The 19,195-nt window shown below is 36.2% G+C and overlaps 1 protein-coding gene across 3 annotated transcripts in view; it reads left to right on the top strand.

The window, feature by feature from the left end:
• LOC138335895 (origin recognition complex subunit 5-like) overlaps window positions 1-19,195 on the top strand; it is a 38,001-nt gene that overhangs the window by 2,562 nt on the left and 16,244 nt on the right. For all 3 annotated transcript variants that reach the window (XM_069285078.1, XM_069285076.1, XM_069285077.1), the window contains 9 exons: window positions 372-464; window positions 1,139-1,339; window positions 2,566-2,640; window positions 5,209-5,320; window positions 5,889-6,019; window positions 8,123-8,171; window positions 10,210-10,300; window positions 13,355-13,413; window positions 18,113-18,225. In XM_069285078.1, the coding sequence (XP_069141179.1) occupies window positions 372-464; window positions 1,139-1,339; window positions 2,566-2,640; window positions 5,209-5,320; window positions 5,889-6,019; window positions 8,123-8,171; window positions 10,210-10,300; window positions 13,355-13,413; window positions 18,113-18,225 (924 nt within the window). The remainder of the gene's footprint in view (window positions 1-371; window positions 465-1,138; window positions 1,340-2,565; window positions 2,641-5,208; window positions 5,321-5,888; window positions 6,020-8,122; window positions 8,172-10,209; window positions 10,301-13,354; window positions 13,414-18,112; window positions 18,226-19,195) is intronic.

The following is a 19,195-nucleotide window of genomic DNA, read 5'->3' as shown; positions in this document are numbered from 1 at the left end:
ATGTAATTATAATGGCATCAATGTAATTATAATGGCATCAATGTAATTATAATGGCATCAATGTAATTATAATGGCATCAATGTAATTATAATGGCATCAATGTAATTATAATGGTATTAATGAAATTATAGCACCAATGTAATTATAATGGCATCAATGTAATTATAATGGCATCAATGTAATTATAATGGCATCAATGTAATTATAATGGACCTTGGTATTTATGTAATTACAACGGATCAAGGTAATTATATATTGATATCAACTATTAAGGTAATTATAATGTTATCAAAAATACTATACATTATAATGGTATCATTTATAGGCATGCAATATACATTTAGACAGGAGTTAAAATGTTGTATTTCAGCGAGACCAGGTGGCACCACCAGCTTTGTTTATATATGGACACACAGGGACGGGCAAGTCACTCATCATAAACTCACTTCTTCAGACATTACAGGTAAGATTTCAGTATTTTCATATCTAAATTTTATATTGACGAAAAGAACAAGACAGCCAGTTGCCATATCAGACTAGCTTCTGATACTAGAGGTAAAAACTTTGGCCTTTTCTTGTTTAAGGTAAAGCTTCCCACAGATTACTACCTGGTAGAGCTTCAATGTATTTCCATGCTAAACTTACAATTCCCTTGACATTTAGTTACTAAGATACGATGTTAATGCAAATTAGAATATTGTTTGCTGTGTTGGTAAATTTCTCATTATTTGTATACAAATGTAACAGGAGGAAATACAATGTAGCGACTAACTATAGACCGGGGCTCAAACCTGGGACCTCCAAATACTTCCTAGTCGATTTACTTATTGAGCTACTTGGTCGCCAATGATTGATTGACCCAGTCCTGCTACACTCCTCCCTCCTTTGTTATAGTCTTTGACCTCATATTACCACCATTGGTATTCTGCTTGAAGTGTGCAAAAATAAATTGCAAACGAAAGAATGTTGGTTCACAGATATTATAGTGGTTCAGTGTCAAATCTATAACATCAATAGATGATATGGTATAACTTATAGCTTACGCTGATTTATTAGTATTGATATTGATTTTAAGGTTGGAAGCTAGAATAGTACAGAATATTTTAAGTAGTATTAATTACTTCCCTTTATCTACAGCTTCCCCACGTGATGGTGAATTGTGTGGAATGTTACAATCAGAGATTTATGTACGAGAAGATCCTCAATAAACTTCAGGGTTTACGATCCTACATGGCCGACCCTGAATCTTACCTAAAGTGTGAAAACATGAATGATTTTATACGTACATTCAAACAAGTGTGTGAGGACCAAGGCCTGGCCAAACAGACAGTATATATTGTAAGTATGGGATGGGTGTGGTTAGATCTGTATACACACACATAGAAAAATACTTAATGTGTGTAGTATATATTGTAAGTAAAAAGATGGGTGTGGTTAGATCTGTATACACACGCATAGAAAAATACTTAATGTGTGTAGTATATATTGTAAGTATTAGGAAGGGTGTGGTTAGATCTGTATACACACACATAGAAAAATACTTAATGTGTGTAGTATATATTGTAAGTATGGGAAGGGTGTGGTTAGATCTGTATACACACACATAGAAAAATACTTAATGTGTGTAGTATATATTGTAAGTATGGGATGGGTGTGGTTAGATCTGTATACACACGCATAGAAAAATACTTAATGTGTGTAGTATATATTGTAAGTAAAAAGATGGGTGTGGTTAGATCTGTATACACACGCATAGAAAAATACTTAATGTGTGTAGTATATATTGTAAGTATGGGATGGGTGTGGTTAGATCTGTATACACACGCATAGAAAAATACTTAATGTGTGTAGTATATATTGTAAGTAAAAAGATGGGTGTGGTTAGATCTGTATACACACGCATAGAAAAATACTTAATGTGTGTAGTATATATTGTAAGTATGGGATGGGTGTGGTTAGATCTGTATACACACACATAGAAAAATACTTAATGTGTGTAGTATATATTGTAATTAAAGTAAAAGTATGGATGTGGTTTCATTTAGAATTTTCTGATTGGGTAGAACTTAATCGGAAGGGGAGGGAAATAACCCAAGGAAAATAACCCTTTGGAAGCTTCGCATGTGACAGGAAGTTGATGTCATCTGCAACACCAACAATGGCAACAATGTTGCTTAATTTTTTTTCAGCCCGCTGAATTAGCAAGGTAGTCGGGATATATCGTCATGAGTTCTTTTACCAGAGATTTAGATACCAGTAGCTTTTTGATGTTAAAAAATATATGGATTTCTTTTAATTTTGTTTGATATAAAATAATTATGTCCCTATGTGTCGCTTCATGCTTAGCCCTTGAGAAAATAACTTTCCAGGGAGACCATTCTCACAGGGGGCCATAATTGTACATTATAATTAGGTGTTGGTAACTTTTCCTGCAGATTTATTGTCTGTTTAGTCTTAGCAATAAGCTTCCTAGTCAACATTTATGTTGTGTTACCTTAACTGTTGGTAAGTAGAACTACAGGAATCTCATCAGTTATACTATTTTGGGTTTTGAATAATTTCAGGTGTTAGATAAAGCTGAGTATTTGCGAGATAAAGAAATCAACATCTTACCTGCCTTCCTCAGACTACAGGAGTTGGTAAGTTATAGAACAGGTTTTCGTAGGGCTCAAACGATTTTTGATTTTTGTAATCTATTATTCGGTTGCATGTAATGGATTACTAATCGATTCATTACTTGAATTGAAGGCAACTATATTGTCTCACTACTGACTACTGAAAACGTCCGCCATATTTTGATATCCACTTATAGTAACACCTATGATATGATAGAGGACCTATCTTACATTATATAAACCTACCAATAAATAAGAAGAAATTTGCTAACCAAAAAACGTTTCATTCTCAAGTTCTACCCGTGAAACTTGCCTAAAATGATCCTGATATGATCTTGACAAAGTATTGTCATATCTCTAGTTGATCACAAATTGAAGATTGCTAACATGACATCGTATCTAATTAATTTCCTATACGACGATTGTCAAGGTTGTCAAATGACCTTTAAGACCTTTGGATTTATGGAGAAGAATTCTTTGGAAACTATTTTCAAGTTTTTATCATTTTCTCACTAAAAGTGAAAGCACTTATACCCAATCTTTGACATATACATATTAATTTGAACAGTGCTAAAAGCATTTCATGGTGTTTTGGTTATATATAAACATAAAGCATCTCCCTTCAATCGATTGATTACATTGTTATGCAGGGAGTTCGCTTCTGTTTTTACTTTGGGGGTCTTAGGGACTCCTAGGTTTGAAATTTGTGAGTCCTTTATAAGAACATTGGAGTCTTTTTGCTAAAATTTCTTGTCGATCTTATAAAACTTTCTATGCTGTATCAGAAAATATATCTTGTACTGCAATAATTGTATATACTTTTGAAAAAAATAGACAATTATTTCTTCTACTTCATCTAACTGACCTGTAATTTTCATCTTAAATTCCTTCCACATTGAGTCCCAAGGACTCCCATCATTTTATTTTAGGAGTCCCTTGCCATTTTTGTGCGTCAGAGACGCAGAAAATCTGCATCCGGGAAATCTCTGGTTATGTCTAAATGTTCTCAAAGGGGAGATACTCTTATTTAGCACTATCTATCTCTATTTGTCATGTCAAAGGGGAGATAATCTTGTTTAGCACTATATATCTCTATTTGTCATATCAAAGGGAGATAATCTTGTTTAGCACTATATATCACTATTTGTCATGTCAAAGGCAAGATACTCTTATTTAGCACTATCTATCTCTATTTGTCATGTCAAAGGGGAACTACTCTTATTTAGCATTGTCTATCTCTATTTGTCATGTTAAAGGGAGATAATCTTGTTTAGCACTATACATCACTATCTGTCATGTCAAAGGCGAGATACTCTTATTTAGCACTATCTATCACAATCTGTCATGTCAAAGTGGAGATCTACTCTTATTTAGCACTATCTATCACAATCTGTCAAGGGGAGATACTCTTATTTAGCACTATATATCACTATCTGTCATGTCAAAGGCGAGATACTCTTATTTAGTACTATCTATCACTATCTGTCAAGGGGAAATACTCTTATTTAGTACTATCTTTCACTATCTGTCAAAGGCGAGATCTACTCTTATTTAGCACTATCTATCACAATCTGTCAAGGCGAGATACTCTTAGCACTATCTATCACAATCTGTCAAGGCGAGATACTCTTATTTAGCACTATCTATCACTCTGATGTCAAAGGGGAGATACTCTTATTTAGCACTATCTATCACTATCTGTCATGTCAAAGGCGAGATACTCTTATTTAGCACTATCTATCACTATCTGATGTCAATGGGGAAATACTCTTATTTAGCACTATCTATCACAATCTGTCATGTCAAATGGGAAATACTCTTATTTAGCACTGTCTATCACAATCTGTCAAGGAGAGATCTACTCTTATTTAGCACTATCTATCACTATCTGATGTCAAAGGGGAGATACTCTTATTTAGCGCTATCTATCACTATCTGTCATGTCAAAGGGGGGATACTCTTATTTAGCACTATCTATCACAATCTGTCAAGGGGAGATCTACACTTATTTAACACTATCTATCACTATCTGTCAAGGGGAGATCTACTCTTATTTAGCACTATCTATCACTATCTGTCAAGGGGAAATACTCTTATTTAGCACTATGTATCTATTTGTCATATCAAAGGGGAGATACTCTTATTTAGCACTATCTATCACAATCTGTTAAGAGGAGATATCTTATTTAGCACTATCTATCACTATCTGTGATGTCAAAGGGGAGATCTACTCTTGTTTAGCACTATATATCACCATCTGTCATGTCAAAGGGGAAATACTCTTATTTAGCACTATTTATCACTATCTGTGATGTCAAAGGGGAGATCTACTCTATTGCACTATCTATCACAATCTGTCATGTCAAAGGGGAGATCTACTCTTATTTAGCACTATCTATCACAATCTGTCATGTCAAAGGGGAGATAATCTTGTTTAGCACTATATATCACCATCTGTCACGTCAAAGGGGAGATACTCTTGTTAAGCACTATCTCTTGTTAAAGCACTATCTATTACTATCTGTCATTTCAAGTTCTGTATACTAGCAGATTAGGCAGTTATCTAATTTCTCTTTTGTATTTTTTATACAGACAAAACAAAATGTCTGTGTGATACTGATGACTGAAATTGTGTGGGAGAAATTCAGAACCGGAACAGGATATTGTGAACCATATATAGTGAACTTCCCAGACTACACTAAAGGTATTATTTAATAATAACAAATAATCTAAATATTCAGTTGGGTACATTTTGTAAATGATGGATTAAATGACAAATGCAGCGGTCATATTTACTTAAAAAGTAAATGTCATCAAGATACGATGATCTCTGATGTTGAATAGTTAGTCATTGGTGTACCGTGAGGAAGGCACTGGGTTCTGTCCCCTGGCTGAGACACACCAAAGTCTATAAAAGTGGTAGTTTCTGCTCCTGCTTAGCGCTCAGCATACAGGGAGTGGGACGACTGTGACTGGTTTGCCTGTTGTCAGTATAATGTGACCGGGTGGGGTATGTTGCTTGGTGTCTTCGGCGGCATGCTTCAGTGATATAGCACTATAAAAATGGCTAAAGTTCCACTATACAAGAAGACGAAGACACAACATGAATATACCGCAGTCTCCCAAAACACGCACCTCGCATGACATACACGCAGCACACCGCATCCATGAGAGGCCGTCCTTACATGACCATAGCTGTTAATAGGACGTTAATTAATCAAACAAACAAACAAAAGTGTACAATTAATACCTGATTGGTGTTCTTATTTTAGATGAAGTCCTAGCCATTCTGACTGAGGACCGACCAGAAGGATGTGAGGCGGACTTCTACTCTATGTACCTTAATCTCCTACTCAGTGTGTTCCACATGGTGTGTAGGGACCTCAGGGAAATCCGATATCTGGTGAGTGTGTAGGGACCTATAGGAAATCAGATATCTGGTGAGTGTGTAGGGACCTGAGGGAAATCAGATATCTGGTGAGTGTGTAGGGACCTATAGGAAATCAAATATCTGGTGAGTGTGTAGGGACCTCAGGGAAATCAGATATCTGGTGAGTGTGTAGGGACCTGAGGGATATCAGATATCTGGTGAGTGTGTAGGGACCTCAGGGAAATCCGATATCTGGTGAGTGTGTAGGGACCTATAGGAAATCCGATATCTGGTGAGTGTGTAGGGACCTGAAGGAAATCAAATATCTGGTGAGTGTGTAGGGACCTAATGGAAATCAGATATCTGGTGAGTGTGTAGGGACCTAATGGAAATCCGATATCTGGTGAGTGTGTAGGGACCTGAGGGAAATCAGATATCTGGTGAGTGTGTAGGGACCTGAGGGAAATCAGATATCTGGTGAGTGTGTAGGGACCTGAGGAAAATCAGATATCTGGTGAGTGTGTAGGGACCTAATGGAAATCAGATATCTGGTGAGTGTGTAGGGACCTGAAGGAAATCCGATATCTGGTGAGTGTGTAGGGACCTGAAGGAAATCCGATATCAGGTGAGTGTGTAGGGACCTGAGGGAAATCCAATATCTGGTGAGTGTGTAGGGACCTGAGGGCAATCAGATATCTGGTGAGTGTGTAAGGTCCTGAGGGAAATCAGATATCTGGTGAGAGTATAGGGACCTGATGGAAATCTGATATCTGGTGAGTGTAGGGACCTGAGGGAAATCCGATATCTGTAAGGCTCATTGAGCAGGGCCCTTTCTGATGTATCGGTGTTCAAGTTTATTTTACCGTTACATTCTATATTTATCTCTTGTACATATTTACCTGATCAGATGTGTTGGGATGTTAACTACAATATCAGTATAATTTAATTTATTTTGACATTCTATGTTTATCTCCTGTACATATTTACCTGATCAGATATGTTGGGATGTTAACCACAATATCAGTATAATTTAATTTATTTTGACATTCTATATTTATCTCCTGTACATATTTACCTGATCAGATATGTTTGGATATTAACTACAATATCAGTATAATTAAATTTATTTTGACATTCTATATTTATCTCCTGTACATATTTACCTGATCAGATATGTTTGGATATTAACTACAATATCAGTATAATTAAATTTATTTTGACATTCTATATTTATCTCCTGTACATATTTACCTGATCAGATATGTTTGGATATTAACTACAATATCAGTATAATTAAATTTATTTTGACATTCTATATTTATCTCCTGTACATATTTACCTGATCAGATATGTTTGGATATTAACTACAATATCAGTATAATTTAATTTATTTTGACATTCTATATTTATCTCCTGTACATATTTACCTGATCAGATATGTTTGGATATTAACTACAATATCAGTATAATTAAATTTATTTTGACATTCTATATTTATCTCCTGTACATATTTACCTGATCAGATATGTTTGGGATATTAACTACAATATCAGTATAAGACATTCTATATTTATCTCCTGTAATATTTACCTGATCAGATATGTTGGATGTTAACTACAATTTAATTTAATTTATTTTGACATTCTATGTTTATCTCCTGTACATATTTACCTGATCAGATATGTTGGGATGTTAACTACAATATCAGTATAATTTAATTTATTTTGACATTCTATGTTTATCTCCTGTACATATTTACCTGATCAGATATGTTGGGATGTTAACTACAATATCAGTATAATTTAATTTATTTTGACATTCTATATTTATCTCCTGTACATATTTACCTGATCAGATATGTTTGGATATTAACTACAATATCAGTATAATTAAATTTATTTTGACATTCTATATTTATCTCCTGTACATATTTACCTGATCAGATATGTTGGGATGTTAACTACAATATCAGTATAATATAATTTGTTTTGACATTCTATATTTATCTCCTGTACATATTTACCTGATCAGATATGTTGGCATGTTAACTGCAATATCAGTATACAATTTCATTCATTGTGACATTATATATTTATCTGCTAGTGTACATATTCATTTTTTTCTTTTGTATAATAGGCTGGACTTAACTATGACCAATACTGTCAGCCAATCAAAACAGGAGAAGGTCAGTATACATACAAAATGTAGAGTATTTAATATTTATCTATTGCTTTATTTTTAACCTCCCTCCCACAAATGCTCATACCTGGAACAACAAATAATTTTGGTCGAACAGATACATAAAATTCTCAGTTGGTAATTCCAATCTGTGATAAACTTTTCTGTTCAACCAATAAACTTTTCTGTTCAACCAATTACAACATAAAAATTTCCTATTTAGGTTCCCCTCAGTGCATAGTAACGCATATTGCATTTTGGGCGCTGATCGAGGCAGCCACCATGGATTTTGACAATTAAAGTTAACTTTGTTATCACTATAGCTCAGTGAATAATAAATCAAAGTTAACTTTGTTATCACTATAGCTCAGTGAATAATGAATTAAAGTTAACTTTGTTATCACTATAGCTCAGTGAATAATAAATCAAAGTTAACTTTGTTATCACTATAGCTCAGAGATTAATGAATTACAGTTAACTTTGTTATCACTATAGCTTAGAGATTAATAAATTAAAGTTAAGTTTGTTATCACTATAGCTTAGAGATTAATAAATTAAAGTTAAGTTTGTTATCACTATAGCTTTGTGATTAATGAATTAAAGTTAACTTTGTTATCACTATAGCTTTGTGATTAAGGAATTAAAGTTAACTTTGTTATTCACTATAGCTTTGTTATTATAGCTTAGAGATTAATAAATTAAAGTTAAGTTTGTTATCACTATAGCTTAGAGATTAATAAATTAAAGTTAAGTTTGTTATCACTATAGCTTTGTGATTAATGAATTAAAGTTAACTTTGTTATCACTATAGCTTTGTGATTAAGGAATTAAAGTTAACTTTGTTATCACTATAGCTTTGTGATTAAGGAATTAAAGTTAACTTTGTTTTCACTATAGCTTTGTGATTAAGGAATTAAAGTTAACTTTGTTATCACTATAGCTTTGTGATTAAGGAATTAAAGTTAACTTTGTTATCACTATAGCTTTGTGATTAAGGAATTAAAGTTAACTTTGTTATCACTATAGCTTTGTGATTAAGGAATTAAAGTTAACTTTGTTATCACTATAGCTTTGTGATTAAGGAATTAAAGTTAACTTTGTTATCACTATAGCTTTGTGATTAAGGAATTAAAGTTAACTTTGTTATCACTATAGCTTAGTGATTAATGAATTAAAGTTAACTTTGTTATCACTATAGCTTTGTGATTAAGGAATTAAAGTTAACTTTGTTATCACTATAGCTTAGAGATTAATGAATTAAAGTTAACTTTGTTATCATTATAGCTTAGTGATTAATGAATTAAAATTAAGTTTGTGATCACTATAGCTCAGAGATTAATGAAGGGATCTGTTTCAAATTTGATAGTTTCACTTGTTGCCTTTTTATGCACATTGCTTTTTGGGACCAATCTGAAAAGAAGATGGCCGAAGAGCAGCCATGTTTGATTTTGACAGAGTTTGTTATCAGTTTTACTTAGAAAGCACTAGTACTGAAGGTATCTTTGAAATTCCATGTGGAGGTCCCCCATAGTGCCTTGTTTTGTGTATTAAAAGCACAAAATGGCTGAGAGGTAGCCATTGCTGTGTTTAGTGACCTTTATCTGCTTTCATGTGACACAGAACGAACAAGACTGCTTCAACTTCGGGCATATTATTTAGCTTGTGTGGTTCACCACGAGGTTGCATTAACATAACAAACAGGTAAAAGTATCGATAAGTAACACAGTTAACATTAACACTGTAATTAGGTCAAACTAACTGATAATCCAAATACCAAATAATACTGCAATCATCTTGGACTTTAGCACTTGAAGTTTGTTATTGCTTTATCTCAGAAAAATTCCATATGCAGTTTTGTCTTTGCGTTTAGTTATGTTTATTGTATTTTTGGACCGATCTGAAAACAAGATTGCGAACAGACTTAATATGAATTTCTTTTTCGTCTCATGGTGGCACACAGATCCCTCTCTGATGTCTATTACCTGGTTATAGAAAGGGGTGTGGAAAAGTTTTAATAATGTAGCATGTCTATCTAAACTTTACAGCAGAAGCCTCTGACTCACGCAAGTTATGGAAAAATATAGAACCCCATCTGAAAAAGGCACTACAAACAGTGTACCTACGGGAAGTGTCTAGGTATGTATATATATCAGCATCAGAATCTATATTGTCACGTATAACTAACTAGTGTAACAGAAGTGTCTAGGTATGTATCAACATCAGAATCTATATTGTCACGTATAACTAACTAGTGTAACAGAAGTGTCTAGGTATGTATCAGCATCAGAATCTATATTGTCACGTATAACTAACTAGTGTAACAGAAGTGTCTAGGTATGTATCAGCATCAGAATCTGTATATAACTAACTAGTGTAACAGAAGTGTCTAGGTATGTATCAACATCAGAATCTATATTGTCACGTATAACTAACTAGTGTAACAGAAGTGTCTAGTGTATCACATAGAATATGTATACTAACTATCAGAAGTCTATATTACAGTTCACGTATAACTAACTAGTGTAACAGAAGTGTCTAGGTATGTCACTCAGTCAATCATTACAGAAGGTCAGTCACATCATCATATGTTCACGTATAACTAACTAGTGTAACAGAAGTGTCTAGGTATGTATCAGCATCAGAATCTATATTGTCACGTATAACTAACTAGTGTAACAGAAGTGTCTAGGTATGTATCAGCATCAGAATCTATATTGTCACGTATAACTAACTAGTGTAACAGAAGTGTCTAGGTATGTATCAACATCAGAATCTATATTGTCACGTATAACTAACTAGTGTAACAGAAGTGTCTAGGTATGTATCAACATCAGAATCTATATTGTCACGTATAACTAACTAGTGTAACAGAAGTGTCTAGGTATGTATCAACATCAGAATCTATATTGTCACGTATAACTAACTAGTGTAACAGAAGTGTCTAGGTATGTATCAACATCAGAATCTATATTGTCACGTATAACTAACTAGTGTAACAGAAGTGTCTAGGTATGTATCAACATCAGAATCTATATTGTCACGTATAACTAACTAGTGTAACAGAAGTGTCTAGGTATGTATCAACATCAGAATCTATATTGTCACGTATAACTAACTAGTGTAACAGAAGTGTCTAGGTATGTTATCAACATCAGAATCTATATTGTCACGTATAACTAACTAGTGTAACAGAAGTGTCTAGGTATGTATCAACATCAGAATCTATATTGTCACGTATAACTAACTAGTGTAACAGAAGTGTCTAGGTATGTATCAGCATCAGAATCTATATTGTCACGTATAACTAACTAGTGTAACAGAAGTGTCTAGGTATGTATCAACATCAGAATCTATATTGTCACGTATAACTAACTAGTGTAACAGAAGTGTCTAGGTATGTATCAACATCAGAATCTATATTGTCACGTATAACTAACTAGTGTAACAGAAGTGTCTAGGTATGTATCAGCATCAGAATCTATATTGTCACGTATAACTAACTAGTGTAACAGAAGTGTCTAGGTATGTATCAGCATCAGAATCTATATTGTCACGTATAACTAACTAGTGTAACAGAAGTGTCTAGGTATGTATCAGCATCAGAATCTATATTGTCACGTATAACTAACTAGTGTAACAGAAGTGTCTAGGTATGTATCAGCATCAGAATCTATATTGTCACGTATAACTAACTAGTGTAACAGAAGTGTCTAGGTATGTATCAGCATCAGAATCTATATTGTCACGTATAACTAACTAGTGTAACAGAAGTGTCTAGGTATGTATCAGCATCAGAATCTATATTGTCACGTATAACTAACTAGTGTAACAGAAGTGTCTAGGTATGTATCAGCATCAGAATCTATATTGTCACGTATAACTAACTAGTGTAACAGAAGTGTCTAGGTATGTATCAGCATCAGAATCTATATTGTCATCTATAACTAACTAGTGTAACAGAAGTGTCTAGGTATGTATCAGCATCAGAATCTATACTGTCATCTATAACTAACTAGTGTTCAAAATGTTGTTGTCTTCTTTTGTGATAGAAGTTTTGCTCAAATCTGTCTTTCATTTTCATAATCATTGAAATGGAATGGAAAAGTAGAAATTACTAAGACATAAGTGTCCATGTCTCAACATCGTATAGCCTGTTATTAGGGCCCCACATCGAGATGTGGGTGCCTTATAGTAATCAGGTTGTCTGTCTGTATTTTGAGACCGATTCATCAACAATATGGCCGCCACGCTGCCATCTTGGATTTTTGATAGTTAAAAGATTGTTACTGCGATTTCTTAGAAAGTACTGAAGGGATCTTTCCCAAATTTTATATGTAGGTTTAGGGCCCTAAGACCCTTGTTGCGTATATTGCATTTTGGGACTAATCGGTCAGATATCATTATACCGGTATTTCTCCGAAATTAATGAAGGGATTTGTCTAAAATTCCATCTATAGGTTTCCCTGGGGCCCTAGAACGATCAACAAGACAGCCATCTTGGAATTTGATAGTTGAAGTTTTTTTACCGCTATTTTTCAGAAAGTGCTGAAGGTATTTGTCTCAGATTTCATAGGTAGATTCCCTTAAAACCCTAGTTACGCATATTGCATTTTGTACTTGATCAGTCAACAAAATGGCCGAATGGCAGCCATATTGGATATTGATAGTTGAAAATTGTTACTACTATTTCTCACAACGTAACAGAGGGAATCATCTGTCTTTAATTTCATATGTAGGTTCCCCAAGTGCCCTTGTTGTTCATATTCATTTCGGGACCAATCAATTAACATAATGGCTGACAGGCAGACATCTTGGATTTTGGTAGTTGAAAATTGTTACCTCTGTTTCTCAGTGACGGGATCTGTCTCAAAGTTCATAGGTAGAATTCCCCTAGGACCCTATTAAGTTGTGCATATTGCATTTTGGGAACAATCTATCAACATGATGGTCAACAGGCAGCCACTAGATTTTGATATTTAAAGCTTTAAAAAACAGCGAAAAGATCCCTTTTTCCATTGTCAGACATAGATCATTCTTCGGTAGGTGCCAAGATCCCTCTAGGATCTCTCATACTATACTGTCATCAGTCATTTTCTAATCGTAAGGCTCATTGAGGAGGGCCCTTTCTGACATGTCGGTGTTCTAGTTTTTGCGGGGATGATACAGTATGTGTTACTTTCTGATTCTCAGCTCTCAGTGGGAGAAAGCACAACAGGACACAGAATTAGGACAGACCCCATCTGTACAAGGTATTATTAATCCTTTAATTAAAAATAATTCTCTAGTTTATCACATACATAATGTTACTAATTTGCACTAATTAATACTGAGAAAGTTCGGAGTTGCCATTTTGATCAGGATTTTGACTAAGTGAAGTTTAAATTTTCTATTTAAATAACCTATCGTTGGTATGATTTCGAGATTCTAGTTTACAATGGAACATGTTGGAGATAAAACATCAGCATTGAGCATCGTAAAGGTATCAAAATTATTTTAGTTTAAGTTTATCTGCAACATTTAATATGTACCAAGTTTCATACATTGTTATGATGTTGGATATAACAGAAAACCTCAGACGTCTACTCCAAACCACCATTTCACATTTGAACATACAATTTATTAATAACTAAAAGTATGATTGTGCAGTTGATTTCTTGACAATATTTATTTACCCAAGATTGTTCATTTCATAGTTAACTAAAGGTCAACATTGATTTTCCAAACTAGATATTCGTATTTTAACGCAAACATTTTCTCTTTAGAATGAAATATTTTTAAGTTTTTGTAAGTAATAGTCAATCATATATTATTAATCAGGATACTGTAACCTATTTTCTACCGATTGCAATCTATTTTCGCGAATTTTTCGATCAAAATAAATTTACGAAAGTTTCTCTCTGCAATTTGATATATTCCACAATTGTTACCAAATTAAATTCAAAGATATTTCTATTTAATTTTAAATCTGCAAAACTTATTCTTTGCGAACATGTTTTGAAACAGAAATCGAGATATTAAGTATCTACGAAAGAAAGTTGTTTTAAGTAGTAGCCCTGACTGGTCATTTTATATGTACCTGTACTGTGGAATCTGCATCTTAGATGGAAGGGAGATAACTCATGCTGACTTGTTACACACTTGGCAACAGATTGACAGAGATATTTTTTTTAGCTCACCTGGCCCAAAGGGCCGGTGAGCTTATGTCATGGCGCGGCGTCCTTCGTCCGTCCGTCCATCCGTCCGTCCGTCCGTCTGTCCTTAAATACTTTAAATCGCTACTAGTCATAGAGTTCTGCATGGATTGTAACCAAATTTGGCCAATAACATCCTTGGGGGAAGGGGAACAGAACTTGTATAAATTTTGGCTCTGACCCCCCGGGGGCAGGAGGGGCGGGGCCCAATAGGGGAAATAGAGGTAAATCCTTTAAATCGCTACTAGTCATAGAGTTCTGCATGGATTGTAACCAAATTTGGCCACAAACACCCTTTGGGGAAGAAGAACAGAAATTGTATAAATTTTGGCTCTGACCCCCCCGGGGGCAGGAGGGGCGGGGCCCAATAGGGGAAATAGAGGTAAATCCTATAAATCGCTACTTGTCCTAGAGTTCTGCATGGAATGTAACCAAGTTTGGCCACAAACATCCTTGGGGAAAGGAGAACAGAACTTGTACAAATTTTGGCTCTGACCCCCCGCGACGGGAGGGGCGGGGCCAAATAGGGGAAATAGAGGTAAATCCTTTAAATCGCTACTAGTCATAGAGTTCTGCATGGATTGTAACCAAATTTGACCACAAACATCCTTTGGGGAAGGGGAACAGAACTTGTATAAATTTTGGCTCTGACCCCCGGGGCAGGAGGGGCGGGGCCCAATAGGGGAAATAGAGGTAAATCCTATAAATCGCTACTTGTCCTAGAGTTCTGCATGGATTGTAACCAAATTTGGCCACAAACATCCTTGGGGGAAGGGGAACAGAACTTGTATAAATTTTGGCTCTGACCCCCAGAGGAAGGAGGGGTGGGGCCCAATAGGGGAAATAGAGGTAAATCCTTTAAATCGCTACTAGTCATAGAGTTCTGCATGGATTGTAACCAAATTTGGCCACAAACATCCTTGGGGGAAGGGAACAGAACTTGTATAAATTTTGGCTCTGACCTCCCTGGGGGCAGGAGGGGCGGGGCCCAATAGGGGAAATAGAGGTAAATCCTTTAAATCGCTACTTGTCCTAGAGTTCTGCGTGGATTGTAACCAAATTTGGCCACAAACATCCTTGGGGGAAGGTGAACAGAACTTGTATAAATTTTGGCTCTGACCCCCCGGGGGCAGGAGAGGCGGGGCCCAATATGGGAAAAGAGGTGATTCTATAAATCACTACTTGTCCTAGAGTTCTGCATGGATTGTAACGAAATTTGGTCAAAAACATCCTTGGGGGCAGGTGAACAGAACTTGTATAAATTTTGGCTCTGACCCCCCAGGGATGAGAGGGGTGGGGCCCAATAGGAGAAATAGAGGTAAATCCTATAAATCGCTACTTGTCCTAGAGTTCTGCATGGAATGTAACCAAATTTGGCCACAAACATCCTTGGGGGAAGGGGAACAGAACTTGTATAAATTTTGGCTCTGACTCCCTGGGGGCAGGAGGGGCAGGGCCCAATAGGGGAAATAGAGGTAAATCCTATAAATTGCTACTTGTCCTAGAGTTCTGCATGGATTGTAACCAAATTTGGCCAATAACATCCTTGGGGGAAGGGGAACAGAACTTGTATAAATTTTGGCTCTGACTTCCCTGGGGGCAGGAGAGGCAGGGCCCAATAGGGGAAATAGAGGTAAATCCTTTAAATTGCTACTTGTCCTAGAGTTCTGCATGGATTGTAACCAAATTTGGCCACAAACATCCTTGGGGGAAGGTGAACAGAACTTGTATAAATTTTGGCTCTGACCCCACAGAGACAAGAGGGGCGGGGCCCAATAGGGCAAATAGAGGTAAATTCTATAAATCGCTACTTGTCCCAGAGTTCTGCATGGATTGTAACCAAATTTGGCCAATAACATTTTTGGGGGAAGGGGAACAGAACTTGTATAAATTTTGGCTCTGACCCCCCGGGGGCAGGAGAGGCGGGGCCCAATTGGGGAAAAGAGGTAATTCTATAAATCACTACTTGTCCTAGAGTTCTGCATGGATTGTAACCAAATTTGGTCAAAAACATCCTTGGGGGAAGGTGAACAGAACTTGTATAAATTTTGGCTCTGACCCCCCAGGGATGAGAGGGGTGGGGCCCAATAGGAGAAATAGTGGTTAATCCTATGAATTGCTACTTGTCCTATAGTTTTGCATGGATTGTAACCAAATTTGGCCACAAACATCCTTGGGAGAAGGGGAACAGAACTTGTATAAATTTTGGCTCTGACCCCCAGAGGCAGGAGGGGTGGGGCCCAATAGGGGAAATAGAGGTAAATCCTTTAAATCGCTACTTGTCCTAGAGTTCTGCGTGGATTGTAACCAAATTTGGCCACAAACATCCTTGGGGGGAAGGGGAACAGAACTTGTATAAATTTTGGCTCTGATCCCCGGGGGCAGGAGGGGCGGGGCCCAATAGTGGAAATAGAGGTAAATCCTATAAATCGCTACTTGTCCTAGAGTTCTGCATGGTATGTAACCAAATTTGGCCACAAACATCCTTGGGCGAAGGGGAACAGAACTTGTATAAATTTTGGCTCTGACTCCCTAGGGGCAGGAGGGGCAGGGCCCAATAGGGGAAATAGAGGTAAATCCTATAAATTGCTACTTGTCCTAGAGTTCTGCATGGTATGTAACCAAATTTGGCCAATAACATCCTTGGGGGAAGGGGAACAGAACTTGTATAAATTTTGGCTCTGACCTCCCTGGGGGCAGGAGAGGCAGGGCCCAATAGGGGAAATAGAGGTAAATCCTTTAAATCGCTACTTGTCCTAGAGTTCTGCATGGATTGTAACCAAATTTGGCCACAAACATCCTTGGGGGAAGGTGAACAGAACTTGTATAAATTTTGGCTCTGACCCCAAAGAGACAAGAGGGGCGGGGCCCAATAGGGAAAATAGAGGTAAATTCTATAAATTGCTACTTGTCCCAGAGTTCTGCATGGATTGTAACCAAATTTGGCCAATAACATTTTTGGGGGAAGGGGAACAGAACTTGTATAAATTTTGGCTCTGACCCCCCGGGGGCAGGAGAGGCGGGGCCCAATTGGGGAAAAGAGGTAATTCTATAAATCACTACTTGTCCTAGAGTTCTGCATGGATTGTAACCAAATTTGGTCAAAAACATCCTTGGGGGAAGGTGAACAGAACTTGTATAAATTTTGGCTCTGACCCCCCAGGGATGAGAGGGGTGGGGCCCAATAGGAGAAATAGTGGTTAATCCTATGAATTGCTACTTGTCCTAGAGTTTTGCATGGATTGTAACCAAATTTGGCCACAAACATCCTTGGGAGAAGGGGAACAGAACTTGTATAAATTTTGCCCCTGACCCGCTTCGGGCAGGAGGGGCAGGGCTTAATAGGGGAATTAAAGGTAAATATTAAAATTCCTTCAGAAAAGAAACAATGAACCTGTATTCAGAACATTACTTGGCATTACAAACCAGGTGAGCGATACAGGCCCTCTGGGCCTCTTGTTTCTCAAAAGAAAACAAATCCTTCAGAACTATAATAATGGAATTTTTTCTCAAGAGAAAAAAAATTCTTCAGAATCATAATAATGAAATGAATAATATGTTCAAGGCATCTTAGTGAAACAAAGAAATGTTAAGATTCTCTATTATAATTTGCGTAGATCTGAAATGTATAATTATGTATATGGTGCCTCACTATAAGCATGTGTTACAGTATTACTTGTAATCTTGTGTCACATCGTACTTTGATATTGAGGTACAGGCTGTGTTACAAACTGTTCTAACTATTTATCATTTGTAGGTTTGTCATCAAGAAACCATGTAGAACTTCCATACTATTCCAAGTATCTGTTGATCGCAGCTTACCTGGCTTCCTACAATCCAGCCAAGACTGATCGCAGGTTTTTTGCCAGGGTAGGTTTGTAGATTTTAGTGAGAGAGTTTGATCAGAAAACTACACACACTTTACAGCCTTTGGGTTGTATTAGTAATTATAATATGTATAAGGCTATTTGCCTTATTTGGGTAAAATTGTAGTTTTTAGCCCAAATTTCACATACAAGTTCTCCTAAGGCCCTAGTGGTGCATATTGCATTTTGGGTCCGACCGATCATAGGTAGGTTCCCCTAGAACCCTAGTTGCGCATATTGCATTTTGAGACTGATCCACAAACAAGATGGCCGATCGGCCGCCATCTTGAATTTTGATAGTTAAAGTTTGTTACCGCTATTTCTCAGAAAGTTCTGAAGGGATCTGTCTCAAATTGCATATGTATGTTTCCCTAGGGTCCTTGTTGTGCATATTGCATTTTGGACTGATTGGTCAACAAGATGACCAACCGGCTGCCATCTTTGATTTCATCATTGAAATTTGTTATCGCTGTTTCTCAGAAAGTACAGAAGCGATCTTCACACAATTTACAACCTTTCAGATGTATTAGCAATTACAACATGTGTCAGGCTACATAACACTATTTTGGAATATCTTTATAATGCTAGGATCTGGGTTCTATGTTGTTAATTGGCAATATGTTCATTGTTTCTGCTCTCTAACATATTTATCACGACCAACAAGCAGGATCACAATGATTAAAATTGATCTACATTGTAACTTACATAAAAATTCTTTATAAATCAATAATATTAAAATGTAAAGATTTACTTTATATTATCATTATCACAGTATCCACATGGCAATGGTATTAATGTGTAAAGATACATTCTGTAAAATATAATGTCAACAGTATCTAAATATCATAAGAGACTAAGAGTATTATTGGAGGACTAGTTTATCTGATATGTATACCCCAGGTAGGATGTGTCTGGGTCCTTCAACAAGCTTGCACATTGACATGAACAATCTTGTTACGTTTTTAAATGCTTTT

Source organism: Argopecten irradians, chromosome 12, assembly GCF_041381155.1.
Source record: "Argopecten irradians isolate NY chromosome 12, Ai_NY, whole genome shotgun sequence".
Taxonomy (NCBI): Eukaryota; Metazoa; Mollusca; class Bivalvia; order Pectinida; family Pectinidae; genus Argopecten; species Argopecten irradians.
The sequence above is the reverse complement of the archived record's forward strand: the minus strand, read 5'-3'. Positions and strand labels throughout refer to the sequence as shown.